The 13,924-nt window shown below is 40.7% G+C and overlaps 1 protein-coding gene across 4 annotated transcripts in view; it reads left to right on the top strand.

The window, feature by feature from the left end:
• The window catches only part of rpf2 (ribosome production factor 2 homolog), a 31,191-nt gene that overhangs the window by 2,891 nt on the left and 14,376 nt on the right, over nucleotides 1-13,924 (top strand). For all 4 annotated transcript variants that reach the window (XM_087983958.1, XM_087983972.1, XM_087983963.1 and 1 more), the window contains exons 2-5: nucleotides 1,629-1,761; nucleotides 4,090-4,127; nucleotides 11,993-12,032; nucleotides 13,392-13,473. In XM_087983958.1, coding sequence (XP_087840084.1) covers nucleotides 1,629-1,761; nucleotides 4,090-4,127; nucleotides 11,993-12,032; nucleotides 13,392-13,473 — 293 coding nt within the window. The remainder of the gene's footprint in view (nucleotides 1-1,628; nucleotides 1,762-4,089; nucleotides 4,128-11,992; nucleotides 12,033-13,391; nucleotides 13,474-13,924) is intronic.

The following is a 13,924-nucleotide window of genomic DNA, read 5'->3' as shown; positions in this document are numbered from 1 at the left end:
CTTCATCATCTTACTTTTATAATTATCCTTTGCTGGTTTTTAAAGACTACTCAAACCCCTGTCTTCCTCCTAATCTTTAGTGTTGTATGCTTTTTTTTTTGCTTTTATGCTGTCCCTGACTTGCCTTGTCAGCTATAGTTGCCCCAACCTCCCCTTTGCGTATTACTTCTTCCTTGGAATGAATTTATGATGTGATTCTTGAATTATCCCCGGAAATATCTGCCATTGCTGCTCCATTGTCTTCCCTGTTCCCCTTTAACTGTGGCCAGCTCCTCCCTCATGTCTTTGCAGTTATCTTCACTCAATTGTAATATCATTCCATCTGATTTGGTTTTTACCCCCTCAAACTGCAAGGTGGATTCTATCATATTATGGTCCCATAGAGTTCCTTCACTTAAACTCCCGAATTAAGTCTGCCTCTTTACATATCATTCAATTCAGAATTGCCTGTTCCCTAGTGGGCTCTTTCACAAACTGCTCCAAAAAAAATCCAAAAAAGTACATTCCATGAATTATGTTCTTTAGATCATTACCAACCTGATTTTCCCAGTCCACCGGTGTACTGAAGTCCCCCATGATAATCATAGTAGTGTATTTAATACATGCCTTTCTATCTTCTGGTTTATGTTCTTCCCCACATCCTAATGACTGCTAGGAGGCCGATGCATAACTTCCTGGTCTTTTTTCCTGTGTGATTCTTCAACTCTACCCACACGGATTTTGTGCCTTAGAGCTTTACATCACTTTTTGCTATTGATTTAATTTTGTTTCTTACTAAGCAACCATGCCCCTTTGCTTTTTGTTAAGACATGTATCCTTGGAGATTTAGTTCCCAGTCCTGATCTCCTTACACCCATGTCTCTGTGATACCCATAACATCGTACTTACCAAATTCAGTCTGCGCTACAGGCTCTTTTATGTTGTTTTGTATACTTCATGCATTTAGGCACAACGTTCTGTGTTGACTGCACTCTTCTTGTAATTGTCCCCTAAACTCTGTGTTGGAAGTTAGATTCCTGACCTATACCACTTCCTGTGAGTTCAGTTGCATGGAACATTATGGAAGAAGTTAAGATTGGGGGAGCTCAGCAGAGTTTAAAGTTTCCAGAAGAAGTATGAAGACAGAGAATATGGTAAGGATCAGGAAACTAACTTCAGGTACAACAGGTAAGGGGACAATTGTTAGAAAGGGCAGTAAATGTGGGGCTGAGGATGTTGTACTGAAATGCATTGTGTATACAAAACAAGATAAGTCAGCTTGGAGCGCAGATTGGAATTGCTGAGTACGATGTTGTGGGAATCACAGGGCCATGACTGACAACTTGTTGGCTATTGAAAGTAAAGAATTAAGGAAACTAGCCTCTTCTGTGACAAACTTTCATCTGTCTGCCATTGGCTACAATACTTTTTAGTTGACTTGTCTTTAACTTTCAAATTTGCTACCAGTTTTGCTTGGTATTGGTGAACTAGCTGCTCTTGGATTCTGTAGTTATGTTTCGTCAGATCTTCAACTGCATAAAAAAAATCATCTTGATGAAGTTGGTGATTTCTTTCCAGTTATATTTGATGTTTATGACACTGTACTGTCATTTATATTTTTTCATTTTCTTTATACTTCACATTTGTAGCAAGCCAAAGACAAAGCGGGCAAAGAGGTTTCTTGAGAAGAGAGATCCAAAGATCATTGAAAACACAAAGAATGCCATGCTCATCAAAGGTGGCAATACCAGTGAAACCGTGACTCAGGCTCTCAGGGACATTGTAAGTTGTCTAATTTTCCAAAATCAATTTGTTTACCAACGTGAGTGGCTACATTGATATGTCACAATTGTTTGCATTATCCAGTATTTATTTATCTAGTGTTTCCAATGTTTGTGCGAAGATTTGTAGCTCGGGTGCTCGTTGTTGTGGTTCTGTTCGCCGAGCTGGAAGTTTTTGTTGCAAACGTTTCGTCCCCTGGCTAGGCGACATCATCAGTGCTTGGGAGCCTCCTGCGAAGCGCTTCTTTGATGTTTCCTCCGGTGTTTATAGTGGTCTGTCCCTGCCGCTTCCGGTTGTCAGTTTCAGCTGTCCGCTGTAGTGTTTGGTATATTGGGTCCAGGTCGATGTGTTTGTTGATGGAGTTTGTAGATGAATGCCATGCCTCTAGGAATTCCCTGGCTGTTCTCTGTCTGGCTTGCCCTATGATAGTAGTGTTGTCCCAGTCGAATTCATGTTGCTTGTTGTCTGCGTGTGTGGCTACTAAGGATAGCTGGTCGTGTCGTTTCGTGGCTAGTTGATGTTCATGTATGCGGATTGTTAGCTGTCTTCCTGTTTGTCCCAAATAGTGTTTTGTGCAGTCCTTGCATGGTATTTTGTACACTACATTCGTCTTGCTCATGTTGGGTATCAGGTCCTTCGTTCTGGTGAGTTGTTGTCTGAGCGTGGCTGTTGGTTTGTGTGCTGTTATGAGTCCTAGGTGTCGCAGTAGTCTGGCAGTCAGTTCCGAGATGCTCCTGATATATGGTAGTGTGGCTAGTCCTTTTGGTTGTGGTATGTCCTTAGTAGCCACACGCAGACAACAAGCAACATGAATTCGACTGGGACAACACTACTATCATAGGGCAAGCCAGACAGAGAACAGCCAGGGAATTCCTCGAGGCATGGCATTCATCCACAAACTCCATCAACAAACACATCGACCTGGACCCAATATACCAACCACTCCAGCGGGCAGCTGAAACTGACAACCGGAAGCGGCAGGGACAGACCACTATAAACACTGGAGGAAACATCAAAGAAGCGCTTAGCATGAGGCTCCCAAACACTGATGATGTCGCCTAGCCAGGGGACGAAACGTTTGCAACAAAAACTTCCAGCTCGGCGAACAGAACCACAACAATGTTTCCAATATGGTGAGGGCTAGTAGATTTAGTGAATAGATCTCTCTACCCAGTGTCAGTATTGAGTACTCTTGGGAATTATTACATAATATTCAGATAAATCCTCCTTCCACTCTCTTCCACTTTTCAATCCGATTCCCAAGCTTCCTGTTGGATATTTATCTTTCCTATTCATATGGTTTGCAGTGCGGATTGTGTTGGACTGAGGAATTATGGACAACTCTCTCTGCACAACTGAGCAGAGGAATGGATTTTAAATTGTCTCAACTCATTTTGTGCAGGACAACTGAAACAGATGAAGTAAAATTATTCTCCTAAATTCTAACCTGTGTTTTATTGGCAGGACTGTGTTTTTTCAGAATAATAATAATTTATTATTTGGCTTGATTCTCTAGCCAACCAAGCAGGTGCTAACCTTAAAATAGAACCACATGTTTAGTTCATGAGAATGGCTTGAATTCTTAATTTTGCTTGTTTTGCTCTTGTGTAGAAAATATTTGCCCTATAATTTAAAACATTTCCTTTATTAAATATCTGGTTTACTGGTTTTTGTCATCTTTCACTGGTATAAAGTTTAGTGGGAGACAGTGATGTACTGATGTTGTCACAGGGCTAGTGATCCAAAGCCCCAGACTAACTCTGGGGTCTTAGGTCCAGATCCCAATATGGAAGCTGGCAGAATTTAAATTAATTTAACAAAACAAATCTGGAATGTGAAGTCATTCTCAGTAATGAATACCATTGATTGTTGTAAAACCCCAACTGATTCTTTCATGTCCTTTAGGGAAGGAAATCTGCTGTCCTTACCAGGTATTGTCTGCATGTGAATCTGTAGCCGCAATAAATGGGGTTGACTTTTAACTGCCCTCTAGGATGGTCTACTTAGCCAATTAGTTCAAGGGCATTTAGGAATGAGCAACAAATACTGGCCTAACAAGTGACATCTGCATCCCATTAAAAAAAAACAACTTAGTGATTTCCACGTGCTTTCAAACACTTTACAGTTATTGGACCAAGTTTGCTAAGATTTTTAAGTTCTTTAATCAGAAATTATGTTCGGTTCTGGGCTAAATTATAAATTTGTAATCGATGGGTCATGTGATCCAGGCTACAAGAGCTTTAAATTGAAGAGCCGTTTGGTGTATAAGCTGTAATGTGACCAGAGTCAGAACAATTTATAGAACAATTCCTGTTCTTTACTTTGCAGCATTCTTTAAAGAAACCAAATGCAGTTATTTATAAAAAGTAAGTATTACTACCTTGCTGTAGTTTTGTTTCTGTATTATCCTGTGTTGAGTCTGACTAAGTTATTCAATTTACTTGGAGATCCTGTCTTGAAGCACTTTCCAATAATGCACTTTCTAGCAGGGTTTGCTGAGTAGCAAACATATACAGAGGAACTGCGATTATGCAAACAAGATGGGCGGGCACTATTTCGTTCGGATAATTGACTATTTAGTTAATCAATTCAATGCCTTTCCTCTGGGGCTCGGAGTTTTCTGTTAAGTCTGCTCCCCGTTCAGGAGACTAGCAGCACAGCGCACACGAGGCCCTGCCCACCTGCCCCCCTGTCCAACACCGCTCCCTGCGCACCTCCCAATCCAGTCCAGCCCCATCCCCCTGCCTGCCCCCGAACCCCATGCAACCCCGCCCCAATCCCATCTCAACCCGTCCGCCCACTCTATCCCAACCAACTCTGCCCCGCCCATCCCCAGCTGCACCAACACTGCCCCCGCAGCCAGACTGGACACCAACAGCAAGACTGCTGCTGCCTTTGGGGGGTGAGTCTCCAAATAGCACATGTACACACACATGCGCACAAATTTTTACTGCAACTTTTTGACAGGTTCCACCTTTGCCCTGTACAGGGACAATGTTGGAGAGATTATCCGGGGAAGGAGAGTTTAATGTAATGCCTGTGTAGAACTCCAGAGAAAGTGTGGGAAGAGAGAGAGAGCGGGTGAAGATCAGTCATTTAGAGAGGGTGCCTGCGCTCCCATCAGTCCAGGACTGTCCTGAGCAGCACTTTTAATCACTGTAAACAAAAGATGCGATGAGTGTTGGACATATGTCTTTGATGTAATGTTTCTGTTGGGACCCCGAGATCTCCTTTGGATAATCCAATTTTCACATTATTGATGTTTGGATAATTGAGGTTCCCCTTTGGAGTTGAGTATTTTTCCCAGACATTTACTAATAACTCTTTAGACTTCTTTAATTTGGATGTAAGTTTGCTGTTCTCAAAAATCGCTAACTTCTCTAACAAAAGATCAATTAAATGTGCAGATCGGAGATCAAAATTGGAGTCTTTCCTATGCAACCTTGTATATTGTTTGTTGCTGTACATGCTTTCCCATTCTAAATTTCACTAATTAGCGGAGATGATTCATGTATTAAGAAGATGGTGGAATAGTGCTCATCTCACCACTAATAACTTAAGAGGCTCAGGCTAATGCAATGGGGACATCCCTACAAATCCTATCACAGCAGCTGATGGAATTTAAATTAGGAGCTTGGAATGGGAGTGAGGGGCTTCAGTGGTTGTGATCCATTTAGGTATTAACAACTTTGGTAGAGCTTGGGAAGAGGTTCTGCATTTAGAGCGTGAGAATGTAGGCCCTAAATTTAAAAGCACATTCTCAAAGTTTACAATTTGTGGATTATAACCGAGTCACATGGTAATTGGCAGAGGGTACATAAAATTAGGAGAGATGAACTTGTAGCTGAAAGGCTCAGTGTAGGAGAAGTGGGTTCCGAAGAATGGAAACTGGGACCTTTACTGTTGGATTGGTCTATACCTGAATCGTGCTGGAGCCAGTGTTCTTGTGAACCACACCGCAAGGGAAATGGAAAGGGTTTTAAACTAAGTACTGAGGCAAGACATCTGTCGAAAGTTGTGGTATAGGGATGAGATAAAGTAAGATGAAAATAATAACATGGGAAATGAAGGTTAAAGAATGGCAGGATAGATGGCAGAGAACAAAATGTAGCAATATACCAACAATCAAAACTAGTTGTTTTAAAAAAAACTAATATCTGGAATGGCATGGACGGGTTGGGCCGAAGAGCCTGTTTCCATGCTGTGACTCTATGACTCTATAATCACTCTCTGAATGTGAGCACGTTCATAGCAAAATAAAAAAATTGATAACACACTCTAAGTTATTAAATATAATTTGACAGCCCTTACAGAGACATGGCAGCAGGATGACCAATACTGGGTCCTGAACATTGAGGGTTTATGACATTCAAGAAAATAGGTAACAGTGGCGGGGTAGCACTGTCAATCAGGGATGGCCAGAGGTTGCTAATAGATTAGTAGGTTCATTTGTGTGAATTTTCCATCATTCCCTAGATTCAAGAAAGTGTCATTAGACTGGCAAGTAGCAAATAATTCCTCTGTATTCAAAAATGGAGAAAGGCAGGAAACTACAGACAAGTGGTAGTGATGGGGTACAGATAGCATCCTTTTGTAAGCAGGATTGAGAGTCCCACACCTGGTGGCAAAGTTTCATGTAGTTCCTAATTGCCATTTGACAATTCAAAACATGAGGATAGTTCTTAACGGAGTTCCCTCTTTTCCGAACAGTGTTTAAAAGCATAATCCCTTTAAATGTTTTTGCATGCGTGCCACTTAAGTGTACAGCAGGCTGTGTACAGCATGCATAGGAATTTGCAGCATTCTGCATGGGCTAGCAGCTTCGATTGCTAATTACTTCAGAATTTTATTATCTGTTGCTAATGTTGAATTTTACAACACTGCAACATTATATCAATCCGGTAACTTGGCCAGCACTCAGTAAATTAAGTTGGAGAGTGATGAGTATTTTTAAAATATAAGCATATCATTAAACTATGTTGAGGACCACCGTCTTTTACCTGATACAGTGAGGAAATTACTTGAAGTCAGTATATAAATTGCTTGGTAATTTAGAAGCATAGAATCATTGGATCCCTACTGTGCAGATAAAGGATATTCGGTCCATTAAATCTGTGCCTGCGCTCTGAAGACCACTCTCTCTCCCATACTATCACCCTACGCTGTAGCCCCACATGTACCATGCAGGCTGACCCATCTGACCTGCATGTCCCTGGAGACTACAGGACAATTTTGTGTGGATGTTGCCGAGAATGGAGGGTTTGAGTTATAAAATAGGCTGGGTGATTTTTTCCACCAGAGCTAGGAGGTTGAGGGATGACTTCATAATGGCTTATAAAATCATGAGGGACATAGAGTCATAGAGATGTACGGCACAGAAACACACCCTTCGGCCCAACCCGTCCATGCCAACCAGATATCCCAACCCAATCTCGTCCCACCTGCCAGCACCCGGCCCATCTCCCTCCAAACCATTCCTATTCATATACCCATCCAAATGCCTTTTAAATGTTGTAATTGTACCAGCCTCCACCACTTTGAGTGAAAAAGTTGCCCCTTAGGTCTCTTTTATATCTTTCCCCTCTCACCCTAAACCTATGCCCTCTGGTTCTGGACTCCTCCACCTCAGAGAAAGGACTTTGTCTATTTATCATATCCATGCCTCTCATAATTTTATAATCCTCTATAAGGTCACCCCTCTGCCTCCAACGCTCCAGGGAAACAGCCCTAGCCTATTCAACCTTTCCCTATAGCTCAAATCCTCCAATCCTGGCAACATCCTTGTAAATCTTTTCTGAACCCTTTCAAGTTTCACAATGTCCTTCTGATAGGAAAGAGACCAGAATTGCACACAATGTTCCAACAGTGGCCTAACCAATATTCTGTACAGCTGCAACATGACCTCCCAATACCTGTACTCAATTCTCTGACCAATAAAGGAAAGCATACAAAATGCTTTCTTCACTATCCAATCTACCTGCAACTCCAACTTTCAAGGAGTTATGAACATAGATAAGGTTAAAAGCAAGGGTCTTTTCCCTCGGCTAGGGGAGTTCCAAACTAGGGGGTGTATTTTTAAGGTGAGAAGAGAAAGTTTCAAAAAGAACATGAGGGGCAAGTTTATTTGCATAGAGAGTGGTTAGCATATGAAATAAACTGCCAGTGGAAGTTACATTTCAGACATTTGGATAAGTATATGAATATGCAAGGTTTCGAGGGATACAGGCGAAACACTGGCAAGTGGGACTAGTTTGGGAACATGGTCAGCATGGACTAGTTAGACTGAACGGTCTGTTTTCTGCTGCATGAATCTCAAACTGGCGTGGAAGGTTATTAGAGGAGGAGGATCCAGTTGTTGTGGTCCATGTTGGGACCAACAACATGGGCAAGAGATCCTGTTTGGGAAATATCAGTAATTAGGAATATCATTGAAGAACAGGACCTCATGGGTTATAACTCTGGATTATTACCCAGGCCATGAGTAAGTTGGTCTTGAGATAAGAAAATTAGGGACTAAATACATAGCGAAAGGAGTAGCGCAGAAAAGAGGGATTCCGTTTTGTCGGGCACGAACATCAGTATTAGGACAGGAAGCAATTGAACTGATCTAGAGCCAATGTGCTAGTGAAAAGGCTAAATAGTGTGGACACAAGGATCTAAAACTAGTAAATGTGGGGAGGGCTTGGGGAAGGCTAAAGTATTGTTTAAAAATCAAATAATATATCACAGAGTGAAGAGACAGTCAGGAATCCTACTACAGACATAGTGGGTAATGGAAGAACCATAGAAAGTGTATTAATTAAACAAGAAGAGAGAAATTATGAGCAGGTGTCAGTGCTGAAGGACAGGTTACCGTGTATGGCCCAAATAAGAGTTCAATAAGAATTGAAATGAACTGCAGGCACAAATTTAAATTGGAGATTATGATATAATAGCCATTATTGAGCCATGGCTGCAGCATGGTTGTGGCTGGGGACTAATAGGTTATAAGGTTTACAGGATGGATAGGGAAAATGACAGAGGTGAAGTAGCTTTCCTGATTAGAAACACAACTACTTCAATGATGAGGGAGGATATGATGCTGGAAAGTATTCGGGGGGGGTCGTACGGGTAGAACTGAGGAAACAGTAAAAGAACTAAAACTGTAATAGGTGTTGTGTTTAGAACCTTGGTAGCAATGAAGTTCGAGATGGGTATAAATGCAGAAATTAGGCAAGTGTGAAGCAAAGCCAGTATTAACTGAGAATTTTAACTTTACCATAAATTGGAAGAAGCAACATGCACCCGTCAGACTTGGATTTAATAATGAGCCTGTTTTAATTAGTAGCTTAAATGGGTGTGAACATTTCTCAAATAGTGATCGCAGCATGATCAAGTTCAATCTAGCATTTGAAAGAATAAAGCACGAATCAGCTATAAAATTCAGTTTTAAATTCAAATAAGGCTGACTTTAATGAGATGGGACAGAAATTGCTAATGGGTAAAAGAAACCGTTAACACGATGTAAAATCAGTTTATACCCCTGAGAGGGCAAAACTCCATGTCATGGGAAAAAAAACCCAGTAATGGACAAGTAAAGAGCTAAGGGGCAGCATTAAACTAAAAGAGCTTACAAAAATGCAAAAAACAACTCGGATTCTGCTGAACAAGAAAGAGACAACGATGAGCAAAGGAGCTTATAAGAGGTTAACCCCTCAGCAAATTTAAACCAGCCCCACAGAAAAAGTTCACACACCGTAATGTGTTAAAATTTGAGCGGCAAAGAAGGTCACTATTTAAATTCAGAATTAACAATTTTATTCTTTAAATCCAACAGAAAATATTAAAACCAGCAACTATGTACAACTCCTTTCTCTTAAAACTATTTTTTATCACCCACTCTACAATACTAGTTTGATTTAAAACAAAATCCCCGATTAAGTTTTTTTTAAAAATCATATTTCAAGAAAACCAATCAGCTTTGTCAGTTATGCTTTGTAGATTTTCTCTAGGTCAGTTTTGATGTTCTGCTGCACAAGCGTATAGACAAGTACTAGTCAGGGAGCTGTTCTCCTAGCAGTGTGTATATGTTGGTGGGTGTTTTTATACCCCAAAACATCAGATTGTTTCATTAGTTTTAATATTATCCAAATACTAAATTCAAATTTAATTGGATTTTGATATCTTGGGGCATAATTTAAACTGATTGGCCAAATTTGAATTTGTTTTTGTTTAGTGGCATCTCAGGTGCAGCTATTTGTTACATTCTTACTTTGTTCAGGATGCTCTGTGCTTTCAGTCCTTGCTAGTTTTTCAACTGTCTTAAAGATACAGTAGACCTCTATAGCTTCATAACAAGTTATTAAAGAAAACTTGCAAGGGACATCAAAATCAGTCAGAAGAAATTTGAGTTCTACAAAGGGAAAGCAGGTGGTGAGGAGCAATGTTGGCTCATCATGGCTGGAAAGTGGGAATATTATCAATGACTATGGAGAAATTGCAGACAGTTTCAATAATTTATTTGTCTCAGTATTTACAGTAGAAAAAGAGGATAGCATGCTGGCAATCCTATGGAAATTAATAGTGAGGACTGGATAAAATTAACCTCAGTAAACATTGGTAATGAGGAAGCTAATCGAATTCAAGAATAACAAATCCCCAAGACATTGTAGATGCTCCAATTATAATCTTGCAGTTCCCTAGATATAGCAGTAGTCCTTCTGCATTGGAAAACTCACTTATACCTCTGCTTTTTAAGAAGGGTGAAAGGGGAAAACCAGGGAATTACAGAGCATTTAGCCTAAAATCTGAGGTTGGAAAATTGTTGGAGTCTTTAATCAACGACCATGGTAACTGAACACCTTGAAAATTTTCAGTTAATCAGGAATTCATGATAGGTAAGCCATGCCTGACAAATCTCATCGAATGTTTTTGAAGAGTTACTGGCCTGAGAAATATCTCTGGATGTCGTTTGCATGGACTTCCAGAAGCATTTGATAAAGTCCCACATGAGAGACTGTTAACTAAAGTAGAAGCCCACGGAATTGAAAGCAAATCACTGATATGTCTGGTGACAGAAAGTAAAGATAATGTAAAATTGCCAGGATGTGACCAATGGACTCCCACAGGGCCTCAATTGTTCACTATGTATTAATGACTTGGAAGATAGGAGAGAAAGTCATATATTCAAATTTGATGACGACGCAATTTGGGGGTGTTGTAGATGGCGTAGTGGTATAATGGCTGGATTGTTCATCCACAGCCCCTGGCAACGTTCTTGGGACTTGGCTTTAAATCCTGCCACAGCAGGTGGTGGAATTTGTAGTCAATAAAATCTGGCATTATGAATCTAATGATGTTGTCAATTGTAAAACGAAAAGCATCTGGTTACTAACGTCCTTTAGGGAAAGAAACTGTTACCCTCGTCTATATGTTCCTCCAGACCAACAGCAGTGTCTCTGGACAATTAGGAATGGGCAATCAATGCTGCCGTCATCCATAGAATTGAAAGAAAAATAGAATTACAGAGGGATATTCATGGATGAGCGAATGGGCCAAACTGTGCAGATGGATTTCAATGTAAGCAGGTGTCAGAGATTTTTTTAATCAAAAAAGGATTGATCAGGGCACTTTGTAGTTGGTAAGTATTTAAAACCAGTAGGTATCCAAAGAGACTTCAGGGTTTAGGTGCCTAATTGTTAAAATGTCACAAATGGGTTCAAAACGTAATCAAGGAAGCCAATGGAAAGTGGCCTTTATATCCAGAGGGATGGAGTATAAGCGCACAGTTATAGAAGGGACTGTTTTGGATGGAATTCAGAAGGTTGACGGGTAATCAACTTGAGGTCTTCAAGATGTTAACAGGAAAAGATAGATGAAGATAAACTGTTTGCTCTGGTTAGGGGCGAGGAGCATAGTCTGAGGATTATGCCCAGATTGTTCAGGCGAGATGTTAGGAAGCACTACTGCTCACAAAGGGTAGAGATGTTTGGCATTCTCTTTTGTAAAACAGCAGTGGATGCTGGATCAGTTATTAGTTTTAAATCTGAGATAGCTACATTCTTATTGAGGAAGGGTATTAAGGGAAATGAACCAAAGACAGGTATATGGAAGTAGATCACAGATCAGCCATGATCTCACTGAATAGTAGAGCAGGCTTGAGGGGCAGAATAGCATACTTCTGTTCTTAAGAATAATTTTAAAAGAAATTTATAAAGCCTTTTCTTCCTAAATCCAATTTATTTTTAACCAGGAAAAATATTACTCGACCCTTTGAAGATCAAACATCGGTGGTGAGTAGTCAGATTGTTACAACTAACATTTAATTATTACAGCCTCCAACTTAATTTAACTTGGATATTTTTTCTTCTTTTTCTGTGGATACAATAATTGAGTTTCATTGAGCACTTTTGAGATGCCATATCTGTATATTCTGTCAGGATTTTATTGTGCTTAAAAGGAAATGTATATAAAACACCCTGTTGCTTTCTGAAATAAATCTAATTTCAGTACACTCACCTGGAGACTAACAAGTGATCGAGATTGTGCTGGTGCCAATGTTCTCAAATTCAGACTTAGGGAACAAATGGCAAGGTTTGTTTGGCTTCATTTACCCTTATTGAGAGTCTAGGGTTAGCAGTGAAGTTAATATCAAGAGAACAGATTCTTGAAGGGTTCTCCTTTTCATTTTCTCCGCTCGTCTGAGACATGGTGACCATCGTGTTAAATCACCACTAGTTGTTGCTCTGTCTAATGAGAGAGTAACCCTATGGTCTCGTAGGACTATGGCAACTTCATGTTACTACCAAGTGTCTGACATAGCAAGCCCATGTTTTTGATCTTCGTAATATATTGAATAGGCAGTCAAATGAACAGTGGTAGACCCAAAATAAAATCAAACGTGATTGTAGGGTAGAGCTGAGTGCAATCGACCATCAATCCAAGCTGGTCCTGCAGTTGATTAGATTACTTATAATGTGGAAACAGGCCCTTCGGGCCAACAAGTCCACACCGACCTGCCGAAGCGCAACCCACCCAAACTCATTCCCCTACACCTAACACTATGGGCAATTTAGCATGGCCAATTCACCTAACCTGCACATTTTTGGATTGTGGGAGGAAACCGGAGTACCCGGAGGAAACCCACGCAGACACAGGGAGAATGTGCAAACTCCACACAGAGTCGCCTGAGGCGGGAATTGAACCCAGGTCTCTGGCGCTATGAGGCAGCAGTGCTAACCACCGTGCCGCCCAGGGTTTGAGAATGATTATTGTCCAATTTGCGATCAACTCATTCAGCTTAGATAGGTTATTGCTGCACAGATCCTCTTCTACGTGATTCAGTATGACTTCAGAAAATACATTTACTGATGGACCCAGCGTAGTGATCTGTTTTTAGCGATCTGACTGCTAAAAATGTTTAGAGATCCTGGCCTCTTAAAGAAGCCGCAAATAATCTACTGTTAACTTCAAGCTCCCCTTCCTTCACAAATGTGCAGTACATGAAACAAAGTTAAAATTGCCACTACCTGCAGGCAAGGCTTGAAAAAAATGTTGAAGAACTTCAAAGGGGCTACAGTATTATATGCTTTCAGTTTTTGAGATGATATTTGTAACCATCTGCTTTCTCCAAATTCCTTCTGTATTAACAGGAATTTTTTTCAAAGAAGTCTGACTGTTCTTTATTTATGTTTGGTTCTCACAATAAGAAGCGACCGCACAACTTGATAATAGGTAAGATTGCAGAGATATGTTGCCATTCTGGAAAACAGATTTACAAAAAAAATGCCTAATATCTGTAATACCAGGTAGTACATTTAAAAAGATAATTATTGAAATGCATGTATGAAACATGCATTTCACAGCAGAGAGCAGCGCAAGCTGGGCGGAGGTGAAGTTGGAGCGCAGAACTGGTCGGGAAGGTAAGTGATTGATATTTGAGTGGGTGTGTTCTAGACCCCAGGCCCTACAAGTAGGGCCTCCCTCCCATTCTCCTCCTCTAACCTAACTTTAAAGTCCACAGGTAAGCTACTCACTGTTCTTGTTTTGGAGACTAAGTGTAGAGTAATGGCAGCGCAGGCAGTGGAATGTTCCTCCTGCAGGATGTTTGAGGTAGGGGTGACCACCGATGCTCCTGCTGACTTTATCTGCAGGAAATGCAGTCAGCTCCTGCTCCTCACAGGAG

Source organism: Chiloscyllium plagiosum, unplaced genomic scaffold (assembly GCF_037043375.1).
Source record: "Chiloscyllium plagiosum isolate Xiang-an unplaced genomic scaffold, Cpla_swu_hap1 HiC_scaffold_3, whole genome shotgun sequence".
NCBI lineage: Eukaryota > Metazoa > Chordata > Chondrichthyes > Orectolobiformes > Hemiscylliidae > Chiloscyllium > Chiloscyllium plagiosum.
This window is presented reverse-complemented; position numbering and strand designations above follow the sequence as displayed.